Source organism: Camponotus vicinus, unplaced genomic scaffold (assembly GCF_025532165.1).
Source record: "Camponotus vicinus isolate PSW18456_S1 unplaced genomic scaffold, iyCamVici1.0 SCAF_4, whole genome shotgun sequence".
NCBI classification, from domain to species: domain Eukaryota; kingdom Metazoa; phylum Arthropoda; class Insecta; order Hymenoptera; family Formicidae; genus Camponotus; species Camponotus vicinus.
In genome coordinates this window covers 7,271,020-7,284,581 of record NW_028141976.1, presented here as the reverse complement: position 1 = coordinate 7,284,581, position 13,562 = coordinate 7,271,020, and the positions used below count along the sequence as shown (strand labels likewise).

Genomic DNA, 13,562 nt, shown 5'->3' with positions numbered 1-13,562 from the left:
GTTAAATTTACCAGCGAAGGAATGATGCTCGGTGATAAACGTTTCGATGTGGACATGGAAGATAATATAATTATCGATGGAATAAAATATACGGGATCCGAAGGTATCTACGATTTGATTTTTAGAAAATTTCCCAATCATAAAAAATACACTCAAGACGATTTGTATAAATATCAAAGTATATTAAAAGCAACAAATGCGCATAAACGTGACAACAAAGTTAATAATCCTATTAAAAGTAACAAAGGATACAAGTACAAATATATAATTGCACCATTATTCCCCGATAGAAAGGTGGGAAGAGGTATAGACGCGCCGCACACCATGACGCTAAGCGACAACATGATCGATTACGTGCATTGGAACGATCCCAACGAATTGGTAGATCGTTTGCGATTGCTGGACGCCTCGCGTCGAGCCGGCAACAATGCTCACGACAATGAAATCTTGTCAATTATCGAAGAACTTCGCGAGGCTGGCATTATTATAAATTAAACTATGCGTCAACGATACATGTCATTCCGTCAAAGTTCTCGGTACCGAAATGTCGATTAATAAATTTGGATTATCGCTCGGAACGTCGAATAATTTGTACTATCAATGGAATGGATTATTGAGAAATTACGTTCGCGATAATGCTCTCTGCCAGACTACTACCGGCTTTGACGCAAGGTCGCGCAAGATTCAACGTGTAGCGCAACCGGAAACTGATACTGACGCCGTCAACAAACGATATGTGGATAAACTTTTGAGAGATCGACAGGGAGAAATTGAGCAAAAAATTATCACGCTTGAAACACACGTGCAGGCGCTACGAATAATGATGGATGAGATAAAGAATGTGCTGAGATATGCAACATCTGACTCGACACAGTAAACGAGACATACTAATATCGCAATATTAATTATGCCTCGATCAAACGTGCGAAAGAAGATAAACACCTCCGAAAAGCGACAACTTGTCGAGGAACTACATGCTCCGGCGAGAAGAAATTTTCCACGAAGACGCGTCATTGTATGCGGATACGACGATCTGTGGCAGGCGGACGTGGTCGACATGCGTTCGTATTCTCGACTCAACAAGGGTCATAAATACATACTCACAGTTATCGATGTGTTGAGCAAGTATGCGTGGGCCGTACCGCTCAAGAGCAAGAGCGGAAACGAAATGTCCGAAACGATCGCAAAGATTATTGGAGACGATAAAAGGTGTCCGAAAAATTTTCAAACCGACAGAGGAAAAGAATTTTACAACGCGAGTGTGCAGAAACTCATGAAGAAACACAACATTAATCATTACTCGACGTATTCCATTATGAAAGCCTCGGTCGTGGAACGATTCAATCGTACTTTGAAAAACAATATGTGGAAAATGTTTACGCTCAACGGAAATTACAAATGGATCGACGAGCTATCTCGACTCGTTGCAGAGTACAATACGCGAAAACATCGCACCATCGGTATGAGACCTGCCGACGTCACTCCAGCGATCGCCGAAAAACTTTTAAATACGGTGTATAGCAACGTAAAAATTGCGGCTCCGACAAAATTTAAAGTAGGCGATTCGGTACGCGTAAGCAAATACAAGACCATCTTTGAAAAAGGTTTCACACCTAATTGGACGACCGAAGTTTTTAAGATTGTCGAGGTGCAGAAAACTAATCCCGCGACATTCATACTCCAAGATTCGCGTGGAGATCCCGTCGCTGGAGGATTCTACGAATACGAATTACAACGCGTCGCTAATCCCGACGTATATCTCGTGGAAAAAATTTTGCGGGAAAAGGGTGATGACGTATACGTGAAATGGTTGGGAATGGATAAATCATACAACTCTTGGATACATAAAAATAGTGTATTATAAATATTTATTAAAATAATATACATATAAACTATATAAATAATTTAATATATAAATATTTAATAATATAAAAATATATAAAGTGTATTAAATATAAAAATATATACATGGTTATGTACAAAATATACAATTAATAATAAATAAAATATACATTTATTTACAATGGTATTCTATAATGTCCCCACGGTAACGTATCGGTGGTTTCGGGTACGATATACCGCTTATCGTCGTACGGACTCAGAGCAATTTTCGTCTCGCAGATCGTGTATACTTGGTGCAGTTTAGATCGTATACACGACTGCTGACGCGTCATTTCAATTTCTTCTTTCAAACACCGCATGTAGTCGTCAAACGTTATCGTTCTCGCAACAACGTTACTCTTGACACCTTTAACTTTCTTCGTGTCCTTTTTTCCATTCACTCGTAACGCGTACATCTTTGCTCTGAGCCCGACGAATTCGGTCATTATGGTACCGTTGTTTTCGTCCTTCATCAGGCCCGGTACCTTTTTATTTACAAGCGGTATACCATACGCATTATCCACTGCATAATCGCTCGTGTCGAATCTGATGATATCGCGCTTCATATTCTCATACACATCCGCGCACTCAATGTGATATATGAGACTATCCGTATCGGTGTACATTACCTGGCATTTGTCGCGATACATTGGCGTCATATACTCGTGATGAAACTCGTACAAACATGTCTTGGATATGTCGAGTATGCACATACCCACGTAAATCGGTTTGTAGAATTTCACCTCGAGTTTGCGCAATTCCACAGCGATTAAGTTTTCTGAAAAAACGCTTCTGCTGTGGAAATTTGGTTTCGCGATCATTGCCTCTGCGCCATACCGACCATCCCACTTTGTTAACAATTTAACATCGACACGATTGCGCACATTTTCCATCGTTTTACCAAACACTGCATTGTTCATTAATTTATATAAATTTTTTTCGAAATCATTTTTAGCCAATGTTCTAAAATGTGTATTTAATTCTATGTAATTTCGAAGCCACGGAGATTGTGAAAACTGTAAAATTCGATGTATTTTTGTTACGCGAAGACCGTGACGCGTACACTGCTGCAGGTTGCGATAGTGTATCACGTAACGCTTCTTATCGTATAGCGTTGCAAGCAGTTTAAATTCCCGCTTGCCAGGTGGTTTGTCGCGTGTCGGGCAAAACGGCAGGTCAGTGTGCGCATCGTGAAGATGTTGCGGGTACTCGAGGTCCACTTCGAGGACATAGCCTGTAGGCGAATCTAGCGTGATGGATGATACATCAAAATTGGTCACATCGTCGACCCATTGAAAATTGGCGTAAGGCAACGGTTGACACATTGCCCATCCGTACAAATTATTTACATCAAAGTACATCAAGTACGATGATGGTTTCGATGGATCGTACGACTCCATGTACTTGTTATTAGCGCGAGCGTATCTACCCGAACATTGACTCAGACCGCCGCGTATACCACGTTCGATGAACATAACCATGTCGATGTCAGTAAGCAGCTCGAACGTGATCTTGGTATGTTTCAACATGGCGTCCCACGTGTATCCGGGGAGAGTATAGTAATACGCGGGGTCGAGTCCGTAACTTTCGATACATTTATCTCGAAAGTTTTCGAAAATGTCGGCTAATAACAAGACATCAATTTTAAGATATAAATCGCTATATTCTCCTAGCGTTCGAATGGAGAATCGCGTCCAGATGTTCTCGGCGTGCGCGTAATCGCTCTCGGATACAGTGTCACCGGTCAAGGAACTGTAAAACGATTCGCGCGGTGGTAAACACGTATCTTGCAACCTCTCTACAGAGTCGATGTATTCGTACGGAAATACACCTTTTCGCGTTAACAAATTGAAATTTTCTGTTGATAAATTTTGAAATTCTGATTTTAAAATTTTGAGTTTATCTTTGTCCAAAAACGATGCCAATTTGTCGAGACTCGATGCGAGAAATTTGAATGAATCGATGAAACGTAATTTTACATGATTTTTTGATTCTTCATCCATACAAACATCTTTTGTAAACGAAATATATTTCTCTTTTGTTATCGGAAGTAACTCGATTTTCCCTTCGAACGATGTGGCTATTTCCTCGATAATGAAATGTGAATCATAACCGGATAAATTGTGAAAAACTATGGGAATACAAAAAGATTCTTTATAATTTAAATTGCAATTTGAGTGTGCTGGACCTCTGTACCGCCCGGTCAGATGGCAATGATCGCGAACGCGTGTATCGTCTTGCACGAACGGTTTTTCGCATATATGACATTGAGTGGCGCTATGGAATTTCTCCCACTCTTCGGACGTCAAATTTACCATGGGGACATTTGTTTTTAAAATATTTTTTACACGTAACGCTAAATTTTTGAGGTCTGCGGCGAACCATGCTATACAATCGGCGCTACGACGCGAATGATATGCCGATAAAGATTCGTCGTATGAACAATGTACATAATAAGCTAAACTAAATACTTGGTGATGTTGATATGCGTTTTTCTCTTCTTCCGTCTTGGCCAGAACGCATTCCAGGTCGGCGTAGACCACAAATGGAAGCCGCTCCTTCCGATTAAAGTTGTTGAACGATAACCACTTGTCCTTATCGCTCGGCAATCGGACAGCGCAATCATTCATCTTTCCACAGTCGACCGTATGCGACTGCAACTTGGTGTCCGAATTAAAATAATGCAGGCATCTGTAAAAGAAAAATTTTTTTTTTAGATTTATATACAATTTGCTACATAACTTATAATTATTCAAATTAAACTTACCGATCGCAGATATATTTTGGATTCTTGTGTTTGCTCAATTGTGAGCTCACGAGCCGGGATAAATTCTTAATCCAAGTGAAATGTCCGACGCTGTTGTCGTCTTCAATGTACAGCAAGTTGATATGCTTATCCCGCTTCTGCTCCGTAAGACGCATCGGGACAATGCTGTTCTTGTCTTCGATGCTGTACACATTTATAGAAATGTCATTGGCAAGTTCAAAATTTTTTATTTGGTTCACAGTCACTGGAAACTCAATGTTCTGGAGATTCAGCACTGTCGTGTAATGCGGGTACGATGATTCCCGATTCGTGTCTCTTTCGGCGGGGTATAGGGCGGCGACCACTGTCCACGCGAAACACGCATTGTCTTTAGATTGTACATTAATCACCGCTCTTTTCAACATAATCTCCCGCGATAATTTGATGTGACACCCCGCACGCATAGGATTATACTTATTTATATTTACAGTTAAATTTAGTATTCGCGACAAAGCCCACCCGCTATCGCGTTCCTGAAACTCTTCCAGAGACGCTAGGGTGGGTTCGATAACACGCCGTTCGTACCACTCGCGTAAATCGGATGTGCGAAAGAGTTCATAGTTTCGCGTATTGATACTTTTGTTGGCGTGTTTATCCCCAGCCACGAATTCACCGTTAAATATAGTGTTCACTTTCACATTACAGTGTTTTTTCATAACGTCCTGCACATGTTCTATCACTATGTCTTTGGCGTCATCGAGAAATTGGCGAGGTTCAATGTGATTATAGTTTATCACCGCACCAGTCGATACGCGACTCTCGAACGCCGTATCAATCTCGCGCCACACAAGTCTATTTTGACGCGCGCTACATCCGGCACCCGCGTGTACGAAACGTCCACGTACCGAATTTTTCAACCCTTCGAGGCGCGCGATCCGAGCAATCAGCGATTGTCGATTTCCGATCGATAATCGCGGTCGCTTGATGCGACTTTGCTCTTCCAACGACTCGATGTATTGGTCGCATCGTTGTTCCCACACAATGTAATCTTCCAGCGAATCAATCAATGTGGATTGCTCTCGCAAATTTTGTTCCTCCATATTGTAACACACTTGCGAAATGCGCTTCCCAATGATAGTTCCGGATGTACTTTAGCAAAATTACTGGCGGGGCGTGCCTCTTGATCATGATTTATATACTGTCTCGTGCATATCATCGAACATTCTAGAATGATTTCATCTTAAAAAATTCCCCGGAATAGCGTGTGCAATTTAACCTTGATAATTTCATGTTTTGTCACGTACATTTGAAAAATCTGATGTGGTTGCATCGGGAGCAGCCGTAAAACGGCGCTTGATTTTAGCACATTTAGCTAAATCTTTGTCTAGGGGTGATGTGCGTTTTAACCTTGGCGGTTAATCTTTGTTCCGATGCACATCTTAACCTTGAAAATTTCGCGTTTTGTCACGTACATTTGAAAAATCTGACGTGATTGCATCAGGAGCAGCCGTACATCGACGCTCGATTTTAGCGCATTCAGCTAAATCTTTGTTCTGATGCGCAATTTAACCTTGAAAATTTTACGTTTTGTCACGTACATTTGAAAAAATCTGACGTGGTTGCGTCGGGAGCAGCCGTACATCGGCGCACGATTTTAGCACATTCAGCTAAATCTTTGTCTAGGGGTGATGTGTGTTTTAACCTTGACGGCATGATTTATATACTGTCTCATGCATATCATCGAACATTCTAGAATGATTTCATCTTAAAAAATTCCCGGAGTAACGTTTGCAATTTAACCTTGATAATTTCGCGTTTTGTCACATACATTTGAAAAATCTAACGTGGTTGCGTCGGGAGCAGCCGTACACCGGCGCTCGATTTTAGCGAATTCAGCTAAATCTTTGTTCTAGGGATGATGATGTCATCGCAGCCGTATATCGGCGCGACAAAATTTTAGAGGAAATTAAAATGTCGTGTCAGCAATAATCCCCTCTACATTGCAATTTGCGATACTATTTGAATTGATATTAATTCTAATACGATCAGTATTGCATCAATCGCGCGTGTGAAAGGTTCACTGAAGAAATCAACATGAATTTTTACGTTCCGATTCGAAACGGTGAAACTCCACCGTGTAAGAAGCAAAAATGTGACACGTAAGTTTCGATCTTTAAATATTTAATTATTTAATTTTTTTAAATATTGATCTAATTTATATATTTTTATAGCATTCAGCCTCGTCGTGCGACTCGCATACTTGGAAGAAGATACGCTCTAACCCCAACGTCGTACAAGTATTTGGACATTGGAATAAGCGTTGGAGCTGTGTCGTACGTGGAACTGATTCTCGGTGATAATCGAGGCAATCAAATAGTGTTGCCTTTTTCAACGTGGAATTTGTTGATGCAGAAGCAAGCAGACATTGAACAATTTCTACAATCGACTGCTCTCGCATTAAGGATTGGAGATTTATCGATCGAAATGTATCAATCGAAAATTGTAAAACTCACATTATGTGACAATTCTTTGTACATGAAACCACCGACATTATTACATTTATTTAATTTTGAAAATTGTATCGATCATATGCATAATTGGTTATGCGAGAATACGTATCTCGTAAATGAAAAATTTAAACAATTTGAAACTGTTTTACGACGTAACAATATTACTACTGTATGCGATGCTGTAAAAACGATACGTGATAGTGACGTCTTTAACAGCGAATCATTAATCGATTGCGAATTATTAACATGTGCTGTAAATGATATTCTTTACGATGCGTGCAATAAATAATTATTTTTATTCCATCTATGATTTTAATTCTTTCCTTCCATACGAATAAGAATAGTTATACTTTTCTCAACACGCTCCGCTAAAGATGTAGAGAAATGCTGAGGTAGATGAGACGTGATGCTCTAGTTGGAATGAGACAAAAGATATTAAAAGATATATAATGAAGAGGAGCCTGCGACATTAGAATATTATTTCTTTCGTTGTTCTGTGCTTGTCACAAAGTTGTGGAGAGTGTGTGAGGAAGAAAAGTGAACAAAATTATGTGTATTCCTAAACCATACAAACCGAGGTCCGATCCTCGCTTTTACTCTGATCTCCCGAGAATACACATTGCAAAATGTTTCTGGACCGAATCCTACCAACGTCGAAACCGACACTACTGCAAGGATTGTCGGTACGGATTTTATCGAAATTATGCATTAAAACATAATTATTTCCACGGGTTCTTCGAGGGACCGTTTACACCGTTTAGGTGCTGTCACTGCGGCACGGAGGTAACGGTGATAAGATCTGTCCTAGACTGCAAGGATTGTTACCAGGAATATTGTCATACGTTCCGTACCCTCAAGAGACAAGGATATGATGTAGATAATATGTCCATCATAGTATATAATACTGACCGAATGGAAATATGGAAGATACATTTTTTACCATCTGAACCTCCTAGTATAGAAGAGCAACGAGAGGAGTTGCTGGAACCTTATTACATGCTGCCTACTCAGAGCGAAAATTCGGCGACGCGTAACGAACTCTTCTTTCAAGAAACATAATTTGTAAGTAACTTTCAATTTATAATATATCAAAAGTTCTAAAATAAATTATTAAAAACTATTCAAATGTCTTTTTCTGTTCCAGGAGCGGCTCCACTCAGCCCGGCACATCGACCCCTTAGCATTCTAGGAGCGGCCTCCTCCTTAGCCCGGCGCACTCCCCCCAAATATATTATTCTTATTATTTTATTATTATATTATTATTATTTTTTTTTAAATTTTAAATTTTATATTATTATATTATTATTTTATTAGACACACACACACACACACACACACACACACACACACACACACACACACAAATTGTATAATACACGCACACATTTTAAAATAAATGTTATATTTAGTATTGAAAAGAAATGTATTTATTTACGCGCCTCTCCTTGCGTTCCCATCCCTTGCGTCTCTCTTGCGCTAATTGTAAGAATTTATCGTTCTCTCTCTCTCTCTTTCGTACGCGCTATCGTTCTAACAATAAGTCTCGCGTTAGTTGTAAGTCTCGCGATATCTTCGTTCTCGCTCGCACGCGTTATCTTAGCTATTATCGTTCTCTCTCGCACACGTTGTTCTCGCGATATTATAGTTCTCTTTCGTATGCGTTCTCTTCGCGCTATTATCGTTCTCTCTCATTCACAAGCTCGTCGCTATCACTCACTTACCTTTGCGTCGTCCTGCTCCCACCTATGTGGCATCTTATAATGCGTCGTCCTTGTCCCACGTTGACGCCATCCTTGTCACATGTTGATGATGTCACGTGTCATCCTTGTCGCACTGTCCTCTTCACACACTTTACGCTATCCTTTTCCCACACGTAGCGCTATTCTTCTCACACCACCGTCTTCTTTCCGCGGATCCCCCCTACCCGCGCGGACCCCCTCGTCCATCGCTCGCGCCGCGGATCCCCCCTACCCGCGCGGACCCCCTCGTCCATCGCTCGCGCCGCGGATCCCCCCTACCCGCGCGGACCCCCTCGTCCATCGCTCGCGCCGCGGATCCCCCCTACCCGCGCGGACCCCCTCGTCCATCGCTCGCGCCGCGGATCCCCCCTACCCGCGCGGACCCCCTCGTCCATCGCTCGCGCCGCGGATCCCCCCTACCCGCGCGGACCCCCTCATCCATCGCGTGACGTCATCATCCCCCGCGTGATGTCATCATCTCCGCGTGACGTCATCACCCCCCGCGTGACGTCATCATCTCCGCGTGACGTCATCATCCCCCGCACGTGACGTCATCATCCCCCGCGTGACGTCATCATCCCCCGCACGTGACGTCACCCCCCCCCCCCCCCCCGCGTGACGTCACCCCGCGTGACGTCACCCCCCCGTGACGTCACCCCCCCCCCCGCCCGCGGTTCCCCCTCGCCCCTCACCCCCCCTCGGAGCCCCTGCGTTAGAAACCTCATAGTCTTACTACTAAGGATCGAAAACAATTTTTTGAACTGAATGTTGGAGGGGGAAATTAGAGGAAGAAACAGAAAAAACAGGGGTGGAGGAACTATTAGAATTACTGCTGGATCTCAACTTCAATCTATAAGGGTTGACAGGTGGGCGGGTGCGGAGAAAGCAGAAATAAGAGAATGGTTTCAAACAAGAATGACGGGAAGAAGCTTTTTAGATTAACCAACTTAATTTATTTTGGAATCTTTTGGCTTCATTCTTGGCGAAACGGCAAAAACTTAATTCAATATACATATACATATATATATATATATATATATATATATATATATATATATACACACATACGTTTATAATTCAATATATGACTGGAATGAGACCTGAAGTTTTAATCAAAACAATCATTAATGATTGCAATTTATTTTTTTTCTATATAGAAAAAAATTTTCCAATTCTTTCTTACAAAAATCTACAAATCTCTTACAAATCCCTATATTTTTTATACCAACCAATCAAGCTAATATGAAAATATCTATTATATACGTATACTTAATTTTACTAAATATAATGCAAAAAAGTACATACAAAGCAATAATATGAAACATACCGGATCATCAAATGCTGCTCCTAGGCATTCCAATATATTTAATACTTCTTCAATATACTTGTAATTGTAATTATTCGTAATTCGCACAGTGTGTAAAGAATCATGCACAATCAATGGCTTGTACATAGTTATGCACTCACGGTGCACAAAAATCCTTGAAAATTTCGTGCGAAAAGGTTGAGTAATATTTTTACCGAAGTAGTGACCCCATATATAGATAGTCCTATCACAGCCGACGGCAAGGCTCATGTGACCATAGGCGTCAACATCCAAAACCTTTTTTTTTTTCTTTTTTGATGCGCAGGGGAAATCCTCATGGATACCCCTCCTCCTCGGGGAAGGAGGAGGGGTTATGCCGGACTCTTACCGGCTAAAACCCCTGCGGGTGTCCTCCAAACGGTTTACGGGGGGACCACGGGTAACACCTAAGTATTCTTCCGCAGCCCCCCCGCCGTGGATGGTTGGTTGAAGACCTAACCATCCCTTCGAGCTAGCCAGGAGACGGGACACCCTCGTCTCCCGGCTCCTTCACGGACCCAATAGGGGGGAGAAGAGTCCCCGTCCCCTCCCCGGGCCCCGGTCCTCCACAGGAGGATTACTCCTCCACACATGGGGAGAGGAACGAAGCGGGTGGGGAACACATGAGGGCATCGGCTACAGCTGGGCCCTCTCATCCCCCGGACCCTCGCTTCGTACCCTCCCCCAACCGCCAAGGGGGAGAAGGATGTCCAGTCCTACCCTCCCCCAGATCACATCCAGCGTCCTCTCGGGCTCCTACTCCTATCTAAGGAGGGAAATAAGGGGAAAACCAGATAATATAGCTGGGGGTTTTTCCCCCTCCTCCAACATCCAAAACCTTTCCCATCTGATGCACGTTCACCTATTGATTGTATCATTTTTTATTATATCATTTCTCGTTCAACCCAGCGCGTGACAATTTTAATAATTATTAAAAAGTTTTTTTTTTCATGGAGGAATTCATTCAGAGGAATCAAATGGTGTAAAGAAAAAACATAGCTGTTTTTAAAAAAAAATATGTAATTGTTAATTGCAAATTACGTATTTTTTCTTCGAAACAATTATGTGTTTTCTTTACACCAATTGATTCCTTTCATTATTTTGTACATAAAAGTATTAAGGTAAGATAATCGAAAAATGAATATTTTACTAGATATTTTGCGGTTTATGTAAAATTCAGAAATGACTTCAAGCCTCATAACTCGGAAAGAACTTAATGAAAACTAACTTAATTATAGTGTTTTGGAAAGCTGTCGAGATAAGCTGCAAGAATATGCAATAAAAAGTAGGCAGTTCCATTTAGAAAATTGAAGGTGACCTTCACGTGACCTTAAGGTGACTCTTTAAGGTCAAACTAATGGCACCATCTTATGTACCCCTCGAAACCATACAACTTTTGTCTGAGACATTTTTTCGAATTTTCATTATTTTCCGAAATATTTTCCTGGGGAAATTAAAATGAAACATCCTGCATAAGAACAAAATGAGCACATAATTCTTAAATAATAAAATATATTTGTAATTATTTTTAAAAATTATGGTTTTTTGTGTTTAAACTATATAATGATCATACGTATCATAATACGCATATAAAACAATAGAATTATTATATTTGAAAACGTACCTAAATACTTACTTGTATATGTGGGTGCAAGGCTAGCATAAAGATAGCAAAATCTAATGTTACAGCGGATGTATCTGAGCCATAATAAATAAAAATTTTATTTATTAATTAATACGATAAACAAATAGAAACATATATACTGATATATATATATATATATATATATATATATATATTATTCTATGCTTAACTTTAATTAAAAGCTAACTAACTTTAATTAAAAAAAAGTAATTCAATAATCTTTGTCATGTTCATAAATGCGTAATTTTAATAATTTATCTATATCTATTTGACCAACATATGATGCATCACACAATCTTTACATGAAATTTATTTATTTTTTGTTGAGAGAAAGAGTCTTTATGTAGTTTAATGATGGCATGTAACTTGTGTGTGTATTCATATCAGTATAAAATAAAAATACTTTCCAATTACGGACCACGTATCTAAGTTGTTCCGAAAAAAATCGAACGAAATGGTATGTTAAAAAATGTAAAGCAATTCGTGTTATCAATTATTATTATTTGTAATCGATTTTTTTCTCTTTCTCTTTCTCTGCTTATTAGATAATATTAGCTATATTGTAGCAGTATTTATTTTTATATGCTGAGGAGATATGATACAAAATCATCGAAACGTTATTATTAAAGAGAATACTTACACAATATAAATGCATTTATTTATTGTGCTTAGCTCTTATTAGCCCAATTATTTTCTAACTTTTTATATATAATATAATAAATGTTTGTTCGTATACAAACATAATTATGCAAAAATTATATAGAAATATTTTACATACCGCTAGTATCATCGTACGTAAATCTCCCGTATTACTTCATGCGGGAATTTTTCGTTATCGGATATTTTTATTAGTATATCGAGAAGTGTTTTATCTATATAAAATAAAAAAAAATGTAAAATTGTGTGCATGAGTGTACATATGTTAATTATTTTTTCAGTTTTATAATAGCATAAATATATAATAGTATATAATGACATATATATAACATATATATAAGAAAATTAGATATTTTAAAAATTAATATTAAAAATAAACGTAGAAAAAGAAAAATATCTTTAGCATTGATTAAAATTAGACATTATAATAGTGTTTTAATAATGAAAGCAAGCATTTTAGAGTTTTAAGCTTTTAAGCTTTGAAAAATATTATTTTGCTGAAAAATATATTATTTACAAATCTTGCATCATAATACAACAATGAAAACAAACAAATAAAATATAGACAAAACTTACGAGTTGTTTCATTTTCATTGTTGCTATTTTCTGCATTTATTAAGTGTTGTTGTATTAACTGTGAAATAATAATTTATGAGTAAGTATAAAGTATAAGTTAAAATTAATTCGTTATTAATATTCAAAATATTTACCTTATTTATAAAAGAGTGTAAAAAGTTTATATTTTCTTTTTGTTTTCGTCCTGCAGCTGTCAGATTAAATATAAAATCAGGATACAGAAACACATTCCGTAATATTAATGTGAAAATTTTTCTAATGCTAAAATACACATCTTTCTATTAAAATAATATTATATATTATAAAATATAAAAACATATTTAATTAATTATTTGATTATTTAATTCTACAAATAGAGCAAAGAAAAATATTCTTTTCCTGGTTACATGTTAACAAAATTATTTATAATAAAAATTTAATTAAAATATAATTTCTACAAATACCCTTGTAAAAAATTCTTTTA

The 13,562-nt window shown here is 38.7% G+C and overlaps 1 protein-coding gene across 1 annotated transcript; it reads right to left on the bottom strand.

The window, feature by feature from the left end:
* Window positions 1-1,841: 1,841 nt before the first annotated feature.
* On the bottom strand, window positions 1,842-6,381 carry LOC145970192 (uncharacterized). Its single transcript, XM_083096741.1, has 2 exons — window positions 4,649-6,381; window positions 1,842-4,572 (listed from the first exon to the last, which is right to left on the bottom strand). Exons 1-2 carry the CDS (start codon window positions 5,725-5,727, stop codon window positions 2,019-2,021), a joined length of 3,633 nt encoding a protein of 1,210 aa, XP_082952867.1. The 5' UTR covers window positions 5,728-6,381; the 3' UTR covers window positions 1,842-2,018.
* Window positions 6,382-13,562: the final 7,181 nt, after the last annotated feature.

Coding starts and splice junctions, on each gene's coding strand:
- LOC145970192 (XM_083096741.1), bottom strand. CDS start 5,727: ATGGAGGAACAAAATTTGCGAGAGCAATCCACATTGATTGATTCGCTG. Junction 4,573..4,648: donor CCAAAATATATCTGCGATCG/GTAAGTTTAATT, acceptor TTTCTTTTACAG/ATGCCTGCATTATTTTAATT.